At 44.3% G+C, this 14,168-nt stretch overlaps 1 protein-coding gene across 1 annotated transcript in view; it reads left to right on the forward strand.

The window, feature by feature from the left end:
• EFHD1 (EF-hand domain family member D1) overlaps positions 1-14,168 on the forward strand; it is a 40,392-nt gene that overhangs the window by 23,280 nt on the left and 2,944 nt on the right. The window contains exons 2-3 of the mRNA XM_056849915.1: positions 6,494-6,641; positions 12,917-13,051. Coding sequence (XP_056705893.1) covers positions 6,494-6,641; positions 12,917-13,051 — 283 coding nt within the window. The remainder of the gene's footprint in view (positions 1-6,493; positions 6,642-12,916; positions 13,052-14,168) is intronic.

Consider the following 14,168-nt stretch of genomic DNA (forward strand, 5'->3'; position numbering starts at 1 on the left):
ACAGGTAATTCTATCCAGTTTGTCTTATATTGACTTGCTACTTGTTGAGTTATCTAAAATTATTTTTCATATTTGTGCATGTAAGGTATATCACATTTTTACTGTTGTTCTTAGCACATTACAATTTCATATTATTGTCAGTAATAATTCCCCATGATTTTTAGCTCTTATTTTCTACAAGGAAGATGTAGTCAGATCCCTCAGAAGGAGCTGCTACAAGGTGTGTGACTTTTGAAGTGTTTTCACTACAATGCTAGATGTTTTTAAAAATTACTTATTTCACACAAATTGTCTAGTAATTAATTTTATTCTTCATGAGCATTAACAAAGAGGCAGTGTACTCCATGTATTATGACTTTGTAGCATAGAGGGCTTCAGTGAAACTCAGGGAGGTACTTGCACTTCTTTCTGTAGTTTCACAGCTTTTTGACAAAGCGGTAACCTATGTCGTTGATGTAGGTCTGGAATTGGCTGTATATGGGGCCTTAAAACAGCTTCTCCGTTTGTAGGAGATGTTGCAGTCCAGCTATATTATGCAACCTTCACTCTCTGCAGGAATCTACACCAAGCTCTTTTTGGTCTGGAAAAACAAGTTTGCTTTTCTCATTCCCCACCCACTTGCTGGATTTTTAAAAAATATCTCAGTTCTACTTCTCAGGACTTTGTAAAGACGAAACCTTATCTCCTTTTGTGTTATTCAGCTGTCTCATCTGCTGCCTGAGTCCTGCTGAATTGAGAACAGACTGCGTATTCTGTAGCCACTTAGCTTATAGAGGCTGCACAGTTTTGGAAAACTGCTTTGAAGGCTGGCTCTGGCACAGTGCACTGAATACCTATTGTCCTGCAAGGGCAGTGCCTTGCTTTGCCATCTCAGCCCACTGCTGGCAAGACCCACTTTCTCACAATCCCTGCTTTGTGTTGCTTGTGTGCTAGAACGACGGATACGTGAGACTTGTTGTGATGGCTGTGGATCCCAAGTACAGTTAGTTAACCCCTGTGGGGCTACCACTTCTCTTGCAAAATGTCCCTACTTGTTTTGACGGAAGCATCCTAAATGTCATCCAGAGTGGCAGACAATATTCCTTTCTCAGCTAGTGCCCAAGTAAAATTCACTTCCACAAGCGCAGGCTAAGTTGGTGGCAAGAGAATTGGGTTTCCTGAGATGTATTAATTTCCAAAATTTGTACCCTGCCTTTCAGACCCATCTGGCCCACAAAAGTTGATAAGACTTAAATACTTCAGGTCCCAGTAGTAGAAGCTCCGGTCACCGCTCTGCACTCATTCGATCTGGTGGCAAGAGACAGCATGGGTTCCATATGCAACCCATTAGATAGAAAGGCGGAGTTAGCCCTCAAGAGAGCTCATGAGGCCTCTGCCCTGGCGGCAAGTGCCTCCATTACTTCGGCTTTAATATCACAAGCAGCTATTGTTTGGACACGTAAACTCCAACAGCTGGTTCCGGATAGTGATAGGAAGGCCTTGGAGGGCGTATCTTGAGTGCTAAAAGCAGTTACCTGTGTCAGTCGTATAACTAGTCCTGAAACCAGATTGAAAGTGATCCAAACAATCTGCTTCATCCAGAAATCCTTGAAGTTGTCCAGCCAGTGCAGCCTGTCCTCGAACATGGGCAATCTTGATTCCTTTCCCCTATTACCAGAGGCACAATGTTCTATTAGGATGAAATGATGTTATTTCTATGTCTGCTCCAAGCATTGGCTGTTATCTATGGGCTTCTAATGGAGCAATGACTAGGTGTTAAAGAGTGATTAGCATATACCTGGGCCTGTCTCATGTGTGTGCTATGTGCTGTCAAGTCATTTCTGAGTTATCGCAACCCTATGAATTAATGACCTCCAGAGTGCATTGTTGACAGCCATGCTCAGGTCTTGCAAACTAAAGGCTGTGGCTTCATGTTAGGTCATCCTCTTTTCCTACTGCCTTCAGTTACCAGCCTCATAGCAGTTTTAATTTGTCTTTAATAATGAAAAGCTGTGGCAAATAACATTTGACCCCCATTGTTCGCCTCAAAACATGTTATGCAATGTAGACATAATCAAAACTTTCCTGTGTTCTTTCTGATGGTCCTTCATACATCTCTCATTTAGAACAGTTCTTTCTAAATGTCCAAATAATGGTTGCATACAGATATCAAAAGTCTCAGGAGGAGTTTTATGTTGAATGAAGAATCTACAAATTTGAGCAGCATTGAAAGAATAACTTTTGAACGGAATAGTTCAGCCTTGAAGAATGAAGTTAGAGTTTTGAATAGCCCCCCCCCAAAAAAAACAACCCAGATACCAGAGAACTGCATTATACTTTCAGATGGGTAACTGTGTTAGTCTATCAGAGCAAAATAAAACACGAGCTCAGTGGCACCTTGAAGACTAACAAAATTTATTCCAGAGTAAGCTTTTTATGAGTCAGAGCTCACTTCATCAAATGCATGAAGTATTTATTATTATTACTGCATTAGGCAGAAGTACATATGCTAAAGCTGCAGGGAACGGAAAGGTGGAAGTTAGTGAGATGCGGCTAAGAGAGGCCTCTTTAAACAATATCCAATTAAAAGAGTAACCAGTCTACTTTGAGTAGAGGAGAATCACTCCCAACTGTTGATAGGTAGGTGAAGTAAACTGAACATAAAATAGGTGTAGTGCTGGGTGAACCATGCTATATAGATGTATGATCCAATTAGAAAAATATTCAGGTGTAGCTGAACTAATTAACAACTGTAAGGGGTGAGGTGTGCAACTATATTAGCACCTATAGCGGGTAAAAAATAGAGCCTTGTTAAGACCTGGTTGGATAGTGTTAAATGTCCTGATGAATGCTAATTCAACTATTTCCCGTTGAATTATATAGGAGAATAGTGACTTTCAGGTCAGCGGCAAAATGGCCTGGAAGAGTAAAATGTTCCACCACTGGTTACTGAATATTGTTTTTAAATGTCATCTTTGTTCTCATTTATTCTTTTATGCAAGGACTGGGCTGTTCATCCAATTTGGACAAGGGTATTGTTGACACATTGGAGGGTGAGCAAGTAGCTGATTCCCTCAGGTTGGGAAGGGCAGGATAAAAGTGCAATAGTATAAATAAATAAATGCGCTTGAGATTTTAACAGATCCTGTTGTTCTATTACAAGAGTGTATGCGAGGACAAAGTTGACGTCTAGGTTTGTTGGAGTGACTGGTTTCTGAGTTTGTGTCACTGTTAGGTGATGCATTGTTGTAAGTGAGAAGTTGCTTCTGTAAGCAAGAAAAGCTCTGCCACCCAAGTCTTATGAGAGTGAAACTCTCCAGTATCAGAGGAGCATGCCTATTATATTAGGTGCTGTGGAACACAGGCAGGATAATGTTGTTGCAGTCGTCTTGTTTGTGGGCTTCCCAGAGGCACCTGGTGGGCCACTGTGTGAACAGACTGCTGGACTTGATGGGCCTTGGTTCCGTTTAGAAACTGGCATGATGAAAGTGGAGGCAAGGGTTGTCTTGTCCTTGCTTTATCTATGGCTGAAAATTAATTTCAACCCCAAGGGTCTTCTTCCACTGATTATTTGTGATACCTTTAGGTCTAAGTGGATAATAGCCATTGAAGACAAACTAAATAACCTGGGGTTTACTCCCCTAGCACAACTTCAGTTAGGGTGGGATCAAGCTAAGTTAGTGATGGCAAACCTTTTAGAGACCGAGTGCACAAACTGCAACCGAAAACCCACTTATTTATCGCCGAGTGCCAATGCGGCAATTTAACCTGAATAACACCCCCAGAGGGGGCCGAGAGGGAGAGGCTAGGGTTGCTAAGTTCCTCTTCGCCACGAGTGGGAGGTTTTTGGGGTGGCACCTGAGGAGGGCGGGGTTTGAGGAAGGCTTCAGTGCCATAGAGTCCAATTGCCAAAGTGGCAATTTTTTCCAAGGGAACTAATCTCTATTGGTTGGAGATCACTTGTAATAGCAGGAGATCTCCAGCTAGTACCTGGAGATTAACAACTAGTTCCTTAGTGTTTTCTCTCTACATATCAAGACAAATGGAAAGGTATTTGGAGGATGACTTGTGGGTGGAATAGGACTGCACGCCCCTCCGCCCGCACAGACCCAGAGGGCGCCGGAGAAGCCGCTGGAGGGAAAGAAGGAAGGAAGGAACGAAGGGAAGGGAGGGGGAAAGGGAAGGGAGGGAGGGAGGGAGAGAAAGAGAGAAAAAGGGAGAAAGAAATGGAGCGAGGGAGAGAAATAAAAGTAGGGAAAGAAAAGGACAGAGGGAGACAGAGAAAGAAAGAGGCAAGTTATGCTTGGGAGGTTTTGCCTTGGATTTGCCACTCTCCAAATGCACATTTTCCCCATCTGGATTCTCAAAACTCTGCATGGGGACTTACTGATGAGTTTTGAGAATTTGGATGGGGAAAATGTGCCTTCCTGCTCTCTCTCTCTCTCTCAGCTGGGTGGTGTGCAGGAAGGCATGCAAGGGGAGAAGGGGGGAATGGACAAGGGCCCAGAAGCCTTCCCCAATCAGGCACCAGCTGCGAAGGGGGAAGAAGGGAAGGGGGACGAGAAATAAAAAAGAAAAAAAATCCTGCCCTGCTGACAGCTGCCCCCACCCAGCCGGGCCCGCCCCCAGGGAGGGGAGGGAGGTGCCTCAGAGCCTCCGCCTGACTTCCCGCCCTGCGGCTCACCAGCCCTGCCGCTGCGCCCTTTGCCTATGGACGGGGCTGGGTCCCGACACCTCCCACGTGTCAGGGGCGAGCAGCAGGAGGAGGAGGATCCCCCGCCAGGCTAGGCCTCGCCGCCACAGCCTCCACCCACCCCTTTCAGAGTGGAGCTCCGGCGGAAAGGAGGCCTGTCTGGCGCGGAGGGAAGGAAGGAGGGAGCCCAGCCTAGCTCAGTGCCCCTCTCTGTCTGCCTGGCTTGCCCAGGCCCCTAAGCCCCCCGCCCGGAGGGGATCTCCCACCCGGCCTGCCTGCCCCGAGGGGAGGATGTGGCGGTGGGGCGCGGCGGCAGCAGGCTTGTGAGAGGCGAGCGGGGTGGGGTAGAGGGCGCCTCCTTCGCACCCACCGGCCAGCCACGCCCCTCCGCCCACACAGGCCCAGAGGGCGCCGGAGAAGCTGCCGGCCATGCCGAGTGTGGGCATTCGGCTTCTGTTCCCCGCTCTCCCACCCGCCTGGCCAGCCGCGCACGCTCCAGCGGTGGCAAGCCGGAAGTGGCACATGTGCCATAGGTTCGCCAACACGGAGCTAAGTCAACTATAAACCAAAGAGTTAAAGATATTGAGCTACAAGTAGATCTAGCAAGAGCGCCCCTATTTATGGCTCCCCCCCCACTCCAAATTTATCCTTGCACCAGCAGCCTATCTATGTTACCTAGAGATAAACAAATATAGGAGGGCTTTTACCTTGGCTAGGTGCGCAGCCTTACCCTCTGCTATGTTAGAGGGGAAATTGAAGAAGATACCCAGGGCAGAGAGACTATGCCCCTGCAAATCCGGGGATTTAGAAACCACTGAACATGTTCTCCTGAACTGTAACTATTACACTATACCCCGTTCTAAGTTTATTGAGCCCCTCATACTGAGAATGGGAACCGTCAGGGAAAGAGAAAAGCTCCTACAAGGAGATAATCCCTCAATCACCTCTCAGGTAGCAAACTTTTGTACGGCTACGACGACAATTCGTTGCCACAGAGTAGTCTCTTAGTCCAAATGGCAGATGTAACTCGGATGTTATTTATTTTATTATTTTTAATTTTTTTAAGTGACTTAAGACTCAGACTGTAAACCTTTGTCGGTAAGACCATTTTAGTCCATGTGTCTTGTTTTATCTGGCCAAGGGCCACAAATAAACTATCTGAATCTGATGGGTCTTGGTCTGATCCAGCACAGCTTTTCTTATGTTCTTATTGAACCCAGGGTAGGCTGCAGGTTGTTAATGAGTTAGACAGGTTTGAAATGTGAGCTGCAGGTGATAACTAGTAGTGATCTATAGTTATCTCCATAGTACCTGTCTAGGACCCCAGTTGGCATGAGAAGAGCCCTAGCCAGCTTAGCTGACTATTGTATCAGGGAATCGCTTGTAATAAATGACAGAAAAACTAAGGTGATCACTTTTGGCAAACACTGCAAAAATAGGACCTGGTATATAAAAGGGAAAAGAATCGAACAGGTACAGTCCATCAGATACCTAGGGGTGACTTTTCAATCGAATAGACTAAAAACGGAACATCATAGGCAGGCAGCGAATGTAGCTGAAAGATCGTCTCATAATATAATACAAATTTTCAGGACAAGGGAAACCTATTTTATTCCAGCTTCCCTAAGATTATTCCAAACAAAGTCTTTGACTCAGATGCTATATGGAACCTTACTGGGTTCTTCTACGTCTAGCTATGCCACGCTGGAAGTAGCTAGCTTGACCTATGTTATGCTTAGAGAAGAACCTACTGCCCTTACATCCGGTTGGTCAGCCTTTAGTTTATGTCTTATGGCATCTCCCCTCCTCTGTTCTCTTTAGGTATGACTCGGGGAAGGATGGTTACATTGACCTTATGGAGTTGAAGCTGATGATGGAGAAGCTTGGTGCCCCTCAGACTCATTTGGGCTTGAAGAACATGATCAAGGAAGTAGATGAAGATTTTGATGGCAAACTCAGTTTCCGTGAGGTAAAATCCAGCACAAGTGAAATGTAATGCAGAAAATGTTTCTGGAGTAAGAATGCAAAAGCTTACTGTCATACCGTGCTCTGTCCCTGGTTTAAATTTGGGTTTCTCTAACCTCCTTCATTGGGTCTGATTGAAATGTAAGGTTGGTGGGGCAAGAGCACATGCCTGTGGTGGGTTGCTGCCTGTAAAAAGCAGCCATGAGTTTTTAATTAGCCCAACATCCACTTGGGCTATGGACCAGTGGTGTCCTAACTAGGCATGTGTAGTTGCTTTGCAAACAAGACGCTGTGTCCTCTGCTTTCACCACCAGCATCAGGTCTAACACAGACCATTTGTTTAATGAAGTGGTTCCATTTTTATTTCTATAGGGACTTTGAGCTTGTGGAACACCTGCAGGTATGAATAAAACTAGCTAGAACACCTAAGGCTGAGGTTTATCATCAAATTTTGATTCATGCCGGAGGGTCTCCCAACACAACTCTGGAAGGAGTTAGCAGAATTCTCCTCAGTCCTTTACTGTCTAAGCTTCTGAGGGTCCTATTTTAAAGGTGCTGAAAAGCCCTAATTCAGCAAAAGAAGAGCATTGATGTAATTAGTGTGAGTGAATAATATCAAGAGTATCTGTCTGGGTGACAAGTAGTGCTGTAGTCATCTAGACCTGGATGGGACCATTGCTGTAGGTAGAGTGAGGGATTGGCTCACAAAATGGTGCAGATTAAAATTTACATATGAATTTTTTAATCACCCAAATGCATATTTTGGAAATAATTTTATGAAAACTTGTTTTAGATGGGATAGTTGAAAATGTACATGACAACTGGCCATTCTCTCAATCATATATATTACAAAGTTAAGATCTTGATGTCAGAATTTAGATTGCAACATTGAAATCATCTTTATATAATCAAGCTGATAATTGACTATGTGGTGAAATTTGAATGTTGCATTTGGTTCCCTTATTCAGCCCTATGAACTGAGGGCCAGTTCAGATGTTAGCTTCTTCAAAAGGATGTATGCAAGCCCAAGTATAAATAGGTCTGGTTCTCATCACGAACAAAGTTTGTGACGTTTGAACAGAACTGGAAGATACTGTTGGTTGTGAAACCTGCTAGAAGTTTCATTGTGCGCTTGCTTATTTTCTACTACCTGCTCTGTTTTATTCTTTTGTACACTGCTGGCAATTATGGGACAATCTCACAGGTGCTTGGTTTCTACAAAATTCCAAAGGATTTGCACTATCTTTGACATAAATAGAAGGAATGGTTATTTCACATCCCTGTGGCTTCCAAGCCTTTTTCCAGTTTCACTGGAGGCAGCTCACAAAGAAAAACAATATAACAAAATCATAACAATGCAATAAATTATGAATAATAAAACAAGACAGGGATGTAAAAAACAGCACCAAATGATTCAGCAGCCTAAAATGATGTTCATAAAACAGTCCTCAGCCTAGAAGTAGAGCATTAAAAACAGCTTGAAAAGATGAAACCCTTAAGTTGAAAGCCTTGATAAAAAAATATTTTAGTCTGGTGCGTAAAGATAATAAAGTTCATGCTGTGCAAGTTTCCAAAGGCAAGGCACCACCACTGAAAAAGCCCTGTCTCTGGTCACTGCCCACCACACTTCTGCAAGCGGGGGCACATAGAGTACGGCTTGAGATGAAGATCTTTGCTGGAGGACTGTACAGTACAGGAGGAGGTGGTCCTTCAAGTACCCCAGCGCTAAGCTGTTTAGGGCCTTAAAGGAAAGAACTAGCACTCTGATTTGTGCCTGGAAACAGACAGGCAGCCAGTTGGCTTAGCTATTCATATTGGACCGGTGTGAAGTTTCCTCACTCTCTAAAGAGCACAGAGTGGCTATAGAGTTGGAGGAACCCTGATTCAGATTCCTAAACACATTATGCTTTGTGGAGTATATTTTGAAAAGTTGGAAAGATGTTGCGAAGTATCATTCCAAAAGCCATGAAGTTGATACAGATGTGCTGAAATCATTTGCCATTTGCACAGGGCCCAGTCCCTGTGCATAGATGATGGACTTGGCAATTTGCATCTATGATCTGTTCCCAGCTGTTTAATGAGTCATTCCCACATGCCTTTAGTTGACTGTGTCAGCTGGTACAACAGCATATTTTCCTGCTCTGTCAGCCAAACAGAGGAACCTGCCCACATCTGAGGTCTCTGTCTCATTCCCCCACAATGGTCATGCCAGTATGCTTAGAGGCAGTAGCCTGATATTCCCTGTGCTAGAATGGTATTAGATCTCAAAGCTGCTTCCTGGTGGTAATAGGCATGTTGGGAAGCTTACCTGTGAGTGTGGTATAGGAAAAGGGAGAAGGAATATTTAACTACTACTGATCCAAACCAAGGACCAGGAAGTCTCAAAACTCTAGGGGTCTGTGCTAGATAGATCGCACTTACACTTTAAGTTCAGTTGGAACAGATTCTCTTGTATGTGATAGGTTACTTGCTCTTATTGCGCTTACAGTGTATGTGTATTTTATATTCTAATAGTCAAGTGTGGACCCATCTGGGGTTACTTTCATCCACAGATCGGGCCACATGGAAAGAAAACAGAGTTCCACAAACATATTTGCAGAAAAATCTGAAATATTAAAATAAATAAATCATTAGGGGGTTAAAAAAACCCAAAATAATAGAAGCAGCATCGATATATTTAAGAAACAAATGCCTTCTGCGGTGGCCATTGTTGGGATTGCTAGGCAACCACAACAGTATTGCCAAGCTTCAAATCCTGGATTCTTTTAGTAAAAGGCAAGAGGAGAGGGCAGGGCCTTTCCAGGGCTGTTTTGGTCTTTGACGAAAGACTCCTCTTCCAGGTCTGGCAGCAATTGCCAGGCAACTTGTTACCACGTGACTTGCATGACTCTTCCAGGACTGGCTGTTTGCTGCTGTTCCACAGCAGCCACTCCATGAAAGCCAGTGTGGTTTAGTGGTTAGAGTTTCAGACTAGGATCTGGGAGATCCAGGTTCGATCCCCACTCTGCTATGGAAGCTCACTGGGTGATCTTAGGCCAGTTACACATTCTCAGCCTAACCTACCTCACAAGGATAAAATGGAAGAGAGGAGAATGATGTAAACTTCTTTGGGTCCCCATTGTGGGAAAAGGTGGGGTATAAATGAAATTAATGAATAATGAATATAGTTTAAATTGCATGGCTAATAAAATGTGGCTTGGTAGATGGTAGATGGGAAAGACAGAATGAAGCAGGGAAAGGTTGCCAGGAAGGAGGGAAAGAGGAAATAATATATAAAGGGGAGTGAGGTGCCCCCTACAAGTCGTTGCAGGTTCCCCACTGCTCAGCTGGGCCCGGCAGCCAGTGCTGCACATCTGGGCCTGGCCTAGTGACTGGTACCACACAATTCAACCAGAGTTTCCCGAGGGAAGGAGGGAAAGATGAAGACAGGAGGGCAAATAATGATGGGTTACTTGATAGGAAGAGGATATGGGGGCTTTCCCATATCCATGAAAAGAGGAAATAGTGAGGCAGAGTAAATGAGATGCCTTGCGGGTCCCTTGTGCATGTGTGGGTCTTTGCTGGAATGCTAATTGAACTTCTTATTTAAATAAATTTAAAGCTTTTTGGTAGCTGCATTCATCTTTCAAAGAGAGATCCAGTGTAGTGAAGTGGATAGACCTGAGATCAAATCCCACCAAGCCATGAAACTCACACGGATAACCTTGAGCCAGTTGGACTCTCTGAGTCTTAACATCCTGGGTGATTGCGAAAATAAAATGGAGGGTGGGGGGAGAACAATGCACTCTTTGAAGGGCGAGCAAGATAAAGGTGTTGGTGGTATTAGCAGCATTTTTCACTCATGAAACACACTTTTTACACAAGCCTATCATTAAGAGATTGCCAAACCTCCTCCTTGTATGAGGTTTCTTTCAGCATAGAGGTTGTTTCTTCATCAGTATGACAAGGCATCAGTAGGACTTGGAAGGGAAAATAAGTGGTGGAGCATTTGCTTTCCACGCAGAAGGTCCCAAGTTCAGGCCCTTAATCTCTAGTTAAAACGCCTGGGAGAGCTGTGCCTGAGACCATGGAGAGCTGCTGCCAGTCATAAACAATATTAGGCTGTAAGGATTAATGGTCTTACTCTGTTTCATATGCTTTAAGTTTTCAAAGGAAACTTTAGTCAGTTTCCCAGCATGAGGAACAAAATGAGGATCTTGGAGAGAAATCCAGAGGTAGGGTGAGATCGCCAAGTCAGAGAGTCCTTCCCTCCACCGCCACCCCTTTTTTGGCCTCTGTGGTGAGTAATGGCTGTTTCAGGGCGATGTCTCATCTCAGAGACGTGTTGGGCTCAAGAATGTGATTCAGCTCAAGGATCAGCTCAAGGATTCCTGAAAAAGCAGTTGGGTGAATACACCCATCCCGCATTTGGAGCTTGAAAATGGCCAGAGGTTTTGTAATCGTCACCCACCCACCCTCAGGAGACTTGGAGTTTTGTAAACTTCTCTTTGAAAAACTACATTACTAAGCTGCTGTGGGAGGGAGGAAGCTTGGGAACAAAGGGTACTGCCAGATGCCTAACTTCCTTATGAAAGGAACTGGATGTGGTTTCTGGCATCCTGTGACTTTGCTGTCCTCTAGCGAAATAATGCAAGTTTGCACAAGATGAACAGTGGTGGGTGGGAGAGTTTAAACTTAAATGTCCTAAATGTATCCTTTTATAAGATCATTGCTACAGCCCTATTCTGTATGCCATGTTTCAGATGATGATGTTATGCTATTTAGGACTTAAATTTGCTTCAGAATATAATTTGGAACTGTATTATAAGCCAAAGCACATGGTACTGGAGTCTTTCACTTGAGTTCCTGTTTGTAGCCCTTCTGTACTTTTCAGCTAAAGAAATATATTGTGGCATACCTCAAGAATACCTTTGACAGTGAATGTTTAACACTCTTTGTGACCCCTTGGGCTATGATTCTACTGTATGACAATTTTGTAAGTCCCTGGAATAAAGCTTGTTATAATGAGTCACAATCAGAAGCAATATCTTCTAACAATATGGTACAAGTTTGAAAGCTGATGTCCTTGGATTTTCTACCAAGCTTTGGATGATCATGGCTTGGTCTCAGGATGAGGAATTGCACTCTGATTCTCTAGTGTGCCACAACACTTCTGTTGAAAGACGTAGAAGTGTTTATGAACCTGAGGGTTGTCTGGTATTGTAGGTTGTACAACAGTGCTACACACAGATGGCTAAAGGATGTTGCAAAGACATAATTTTGAGTCACGTAAGTTGTGTTGACCAAGCCACTGTTCTTAATCACATTTCATTCTGCTGTGCCCCCTGCTGTTCTGCTGCTAATTTTTACACGAACACATGAAACTGCGTTATGCTGAATCAGATTCTTGGTCCATTAAAGTTAGTATTGTCTACTCAGACTGGCAGTGGCTCTCCAGGGTCTCAGGCAGAGATCTTTTTTTTTACATCACCTACTTGCCTAGTCCCTTTAACTGGAGATGTCAGGGATTGAACCTGGGAACTTCTACATGCCAAGCAGAGGCTTTACCACTGAGCCACAGCCCCACAAGCATTTCCTCTTGAAACAGTTGGCTGATTTCTCTCCCCCACCCCCCCCGGTAGTAAATGCTGAATTTGTACAGTTACACCCATATATAACCTAATTAATTTGATGCAACCAGGCTCTCGGACCATGAAGTACGCAGGTTTAGGACTGGCTACTAGAAACTAGCAGACAAAATTAATACAGTATTGGAAAGAAATCCAGGTTCACAGTTGAAACCTGTGAAAACAAGAAGGTGTCAAAAATGGAAGGAACAGAACAGTAGCCAGATAGAAGGGCAGCAAAAGACAGCTTTTCAGACCAATTGTATAAAACCTTTCACCTCCACTTGCAAGGTCTTAGCACCTGTTTACTCCAGTTCAGGCAACTTTTCTTAAGTGCCGGAGGGTAATTTAGCAAAGAGAAATGGGTAGAGCCAACAGATCTTGTGGCATTTGAGGAAATCAGACTGAACCTGTAGTAGCCAGGACAGTTGGAGGAGATGGAGGAGTTACTTGCAAAAACTAGCTTTCCTGTGAGGGTGTTTATTGTTAAACAGCCTGATTAGCTAGAGCAACTGAAATGTTCCTTAATTCAAATAAGAATACAATTTTACCAGTGATTTTTTTCTGACACCGGTTATTGCACCATCCAGTAATGAACTTTGTGGCTTGTATGTTGGACTCATTCAATTACATTTCCTAAGTGATTCTTTTTCACGCTTTCTTTCTTATTTAGTTCCTGCTCATTTTTCACAAAGCTGCAGCTGGAGAGCTTGAAGAAGACAGTGGGTTGATGGCTTTGGCTAAACTCTCAGAGATTGATGTTGCTCTTGAGGGGGTAAAAGGAGCCAAAAACTTCTTTGAAGCCAAGGTAAAAAAGAAAATTAGAATTTTGGGAATGGGGGGAAACAAAAGCTTACTGGAACTTCATGAGTTATTGCAGTGTCACCAGCTAGAACACAAGCTGGTCTTCATACTACGAAGCATTTCTTATGGACGGATTCATAAGATTTTGTGACAAAGCAGGCGTGTTCTGCTTTGCATTGGCACTCAGCGACAGTGTTCCTGGCAGGGAGATATCATTTACGCTGTTCAGATTGTGGAGGGAGTATTAACATACAGATATCTCCTTTTGGTCACGTTGTCACTGCCCCAGTGATCTCAGTGGGGCGAAACCTCAGGTGCATTTCCATCGTAACACCATGCTAGTTGGTGCCCCCCTCTCATCTTTTCTTTGGAACTGATTGGTCAAAAATCTTGTTAGCGGGGATTTTGAATTTGTACCGCAAATTCTTTTTGGGCCCAGAAAGGAACTCCCCAACTAGAAAGAAATATGTAAATAGGGATCCAAGGGTGCAACCCTTTGCGTTGTCTTTATCCTGTTTTACCAGGATGCTGGAGTGGGGAAGAGGGAGCTGTGATCCATCTTTCAAGGTGAAGCTTCTGGTCAGCTTACATATTGCAAGTATATTTAGGTAGTTGCACATGCTCAGCCAATTTCGCTGAAGTCTTGCGAGTATGCGCAGTCTCGTGAGACCTCAGGGAGATCTTGGACTGCACCTGCAGCCTCTTTCCCCTCCCACTGCCCTGCCTAAACTGTCAGCAGCTGTTGGCAGCAATTGAAGTGGGGCCTTAAAAGGCCCATACTGCATTACTGCTGTTGCAACATTCGTCCTCCTTGCTGCTGCTGCTGTCCTAGCTGGATTGGCAGCTGGTGGGTGTGGTTAAGTTTGGGCCTTAAAGAGCCCATACTGGGTTACTGCTCTGCAGCAGTTTTCCTTGTTGCCGTTGTCCTGGTGGCCTTCCTTGTTGCCAGCACTGTGGGTTCCCAAGTGGGCATCCTGTGACTCCTGGTTAAGCCTGGGGGGTGGCTCTGGCAATGGGGGTGGGTGCACTCCTGGACACATTCGTTTAGCATTCTTTGTGGTTCCACCTGACAACGGATTGTTCCCAAATACCTTTGGTTTTTAGTATGTATGCTTAGTAAA

The sequence above is a fragment of the Euleptes europaea genome, chromosome 5 (assembly GCF_029931775.1).
Source record: "Euleptes europaea isolate rEulEur1 chromosome 5, rEulEur1.hap1, whole genome shotgun sequence".
NCBI lineage: Eukaryota > Metazoa > Chordata > Lepidosauria > Squamata > Sphaerodactylidae > Euleptes > Euleptes europaea.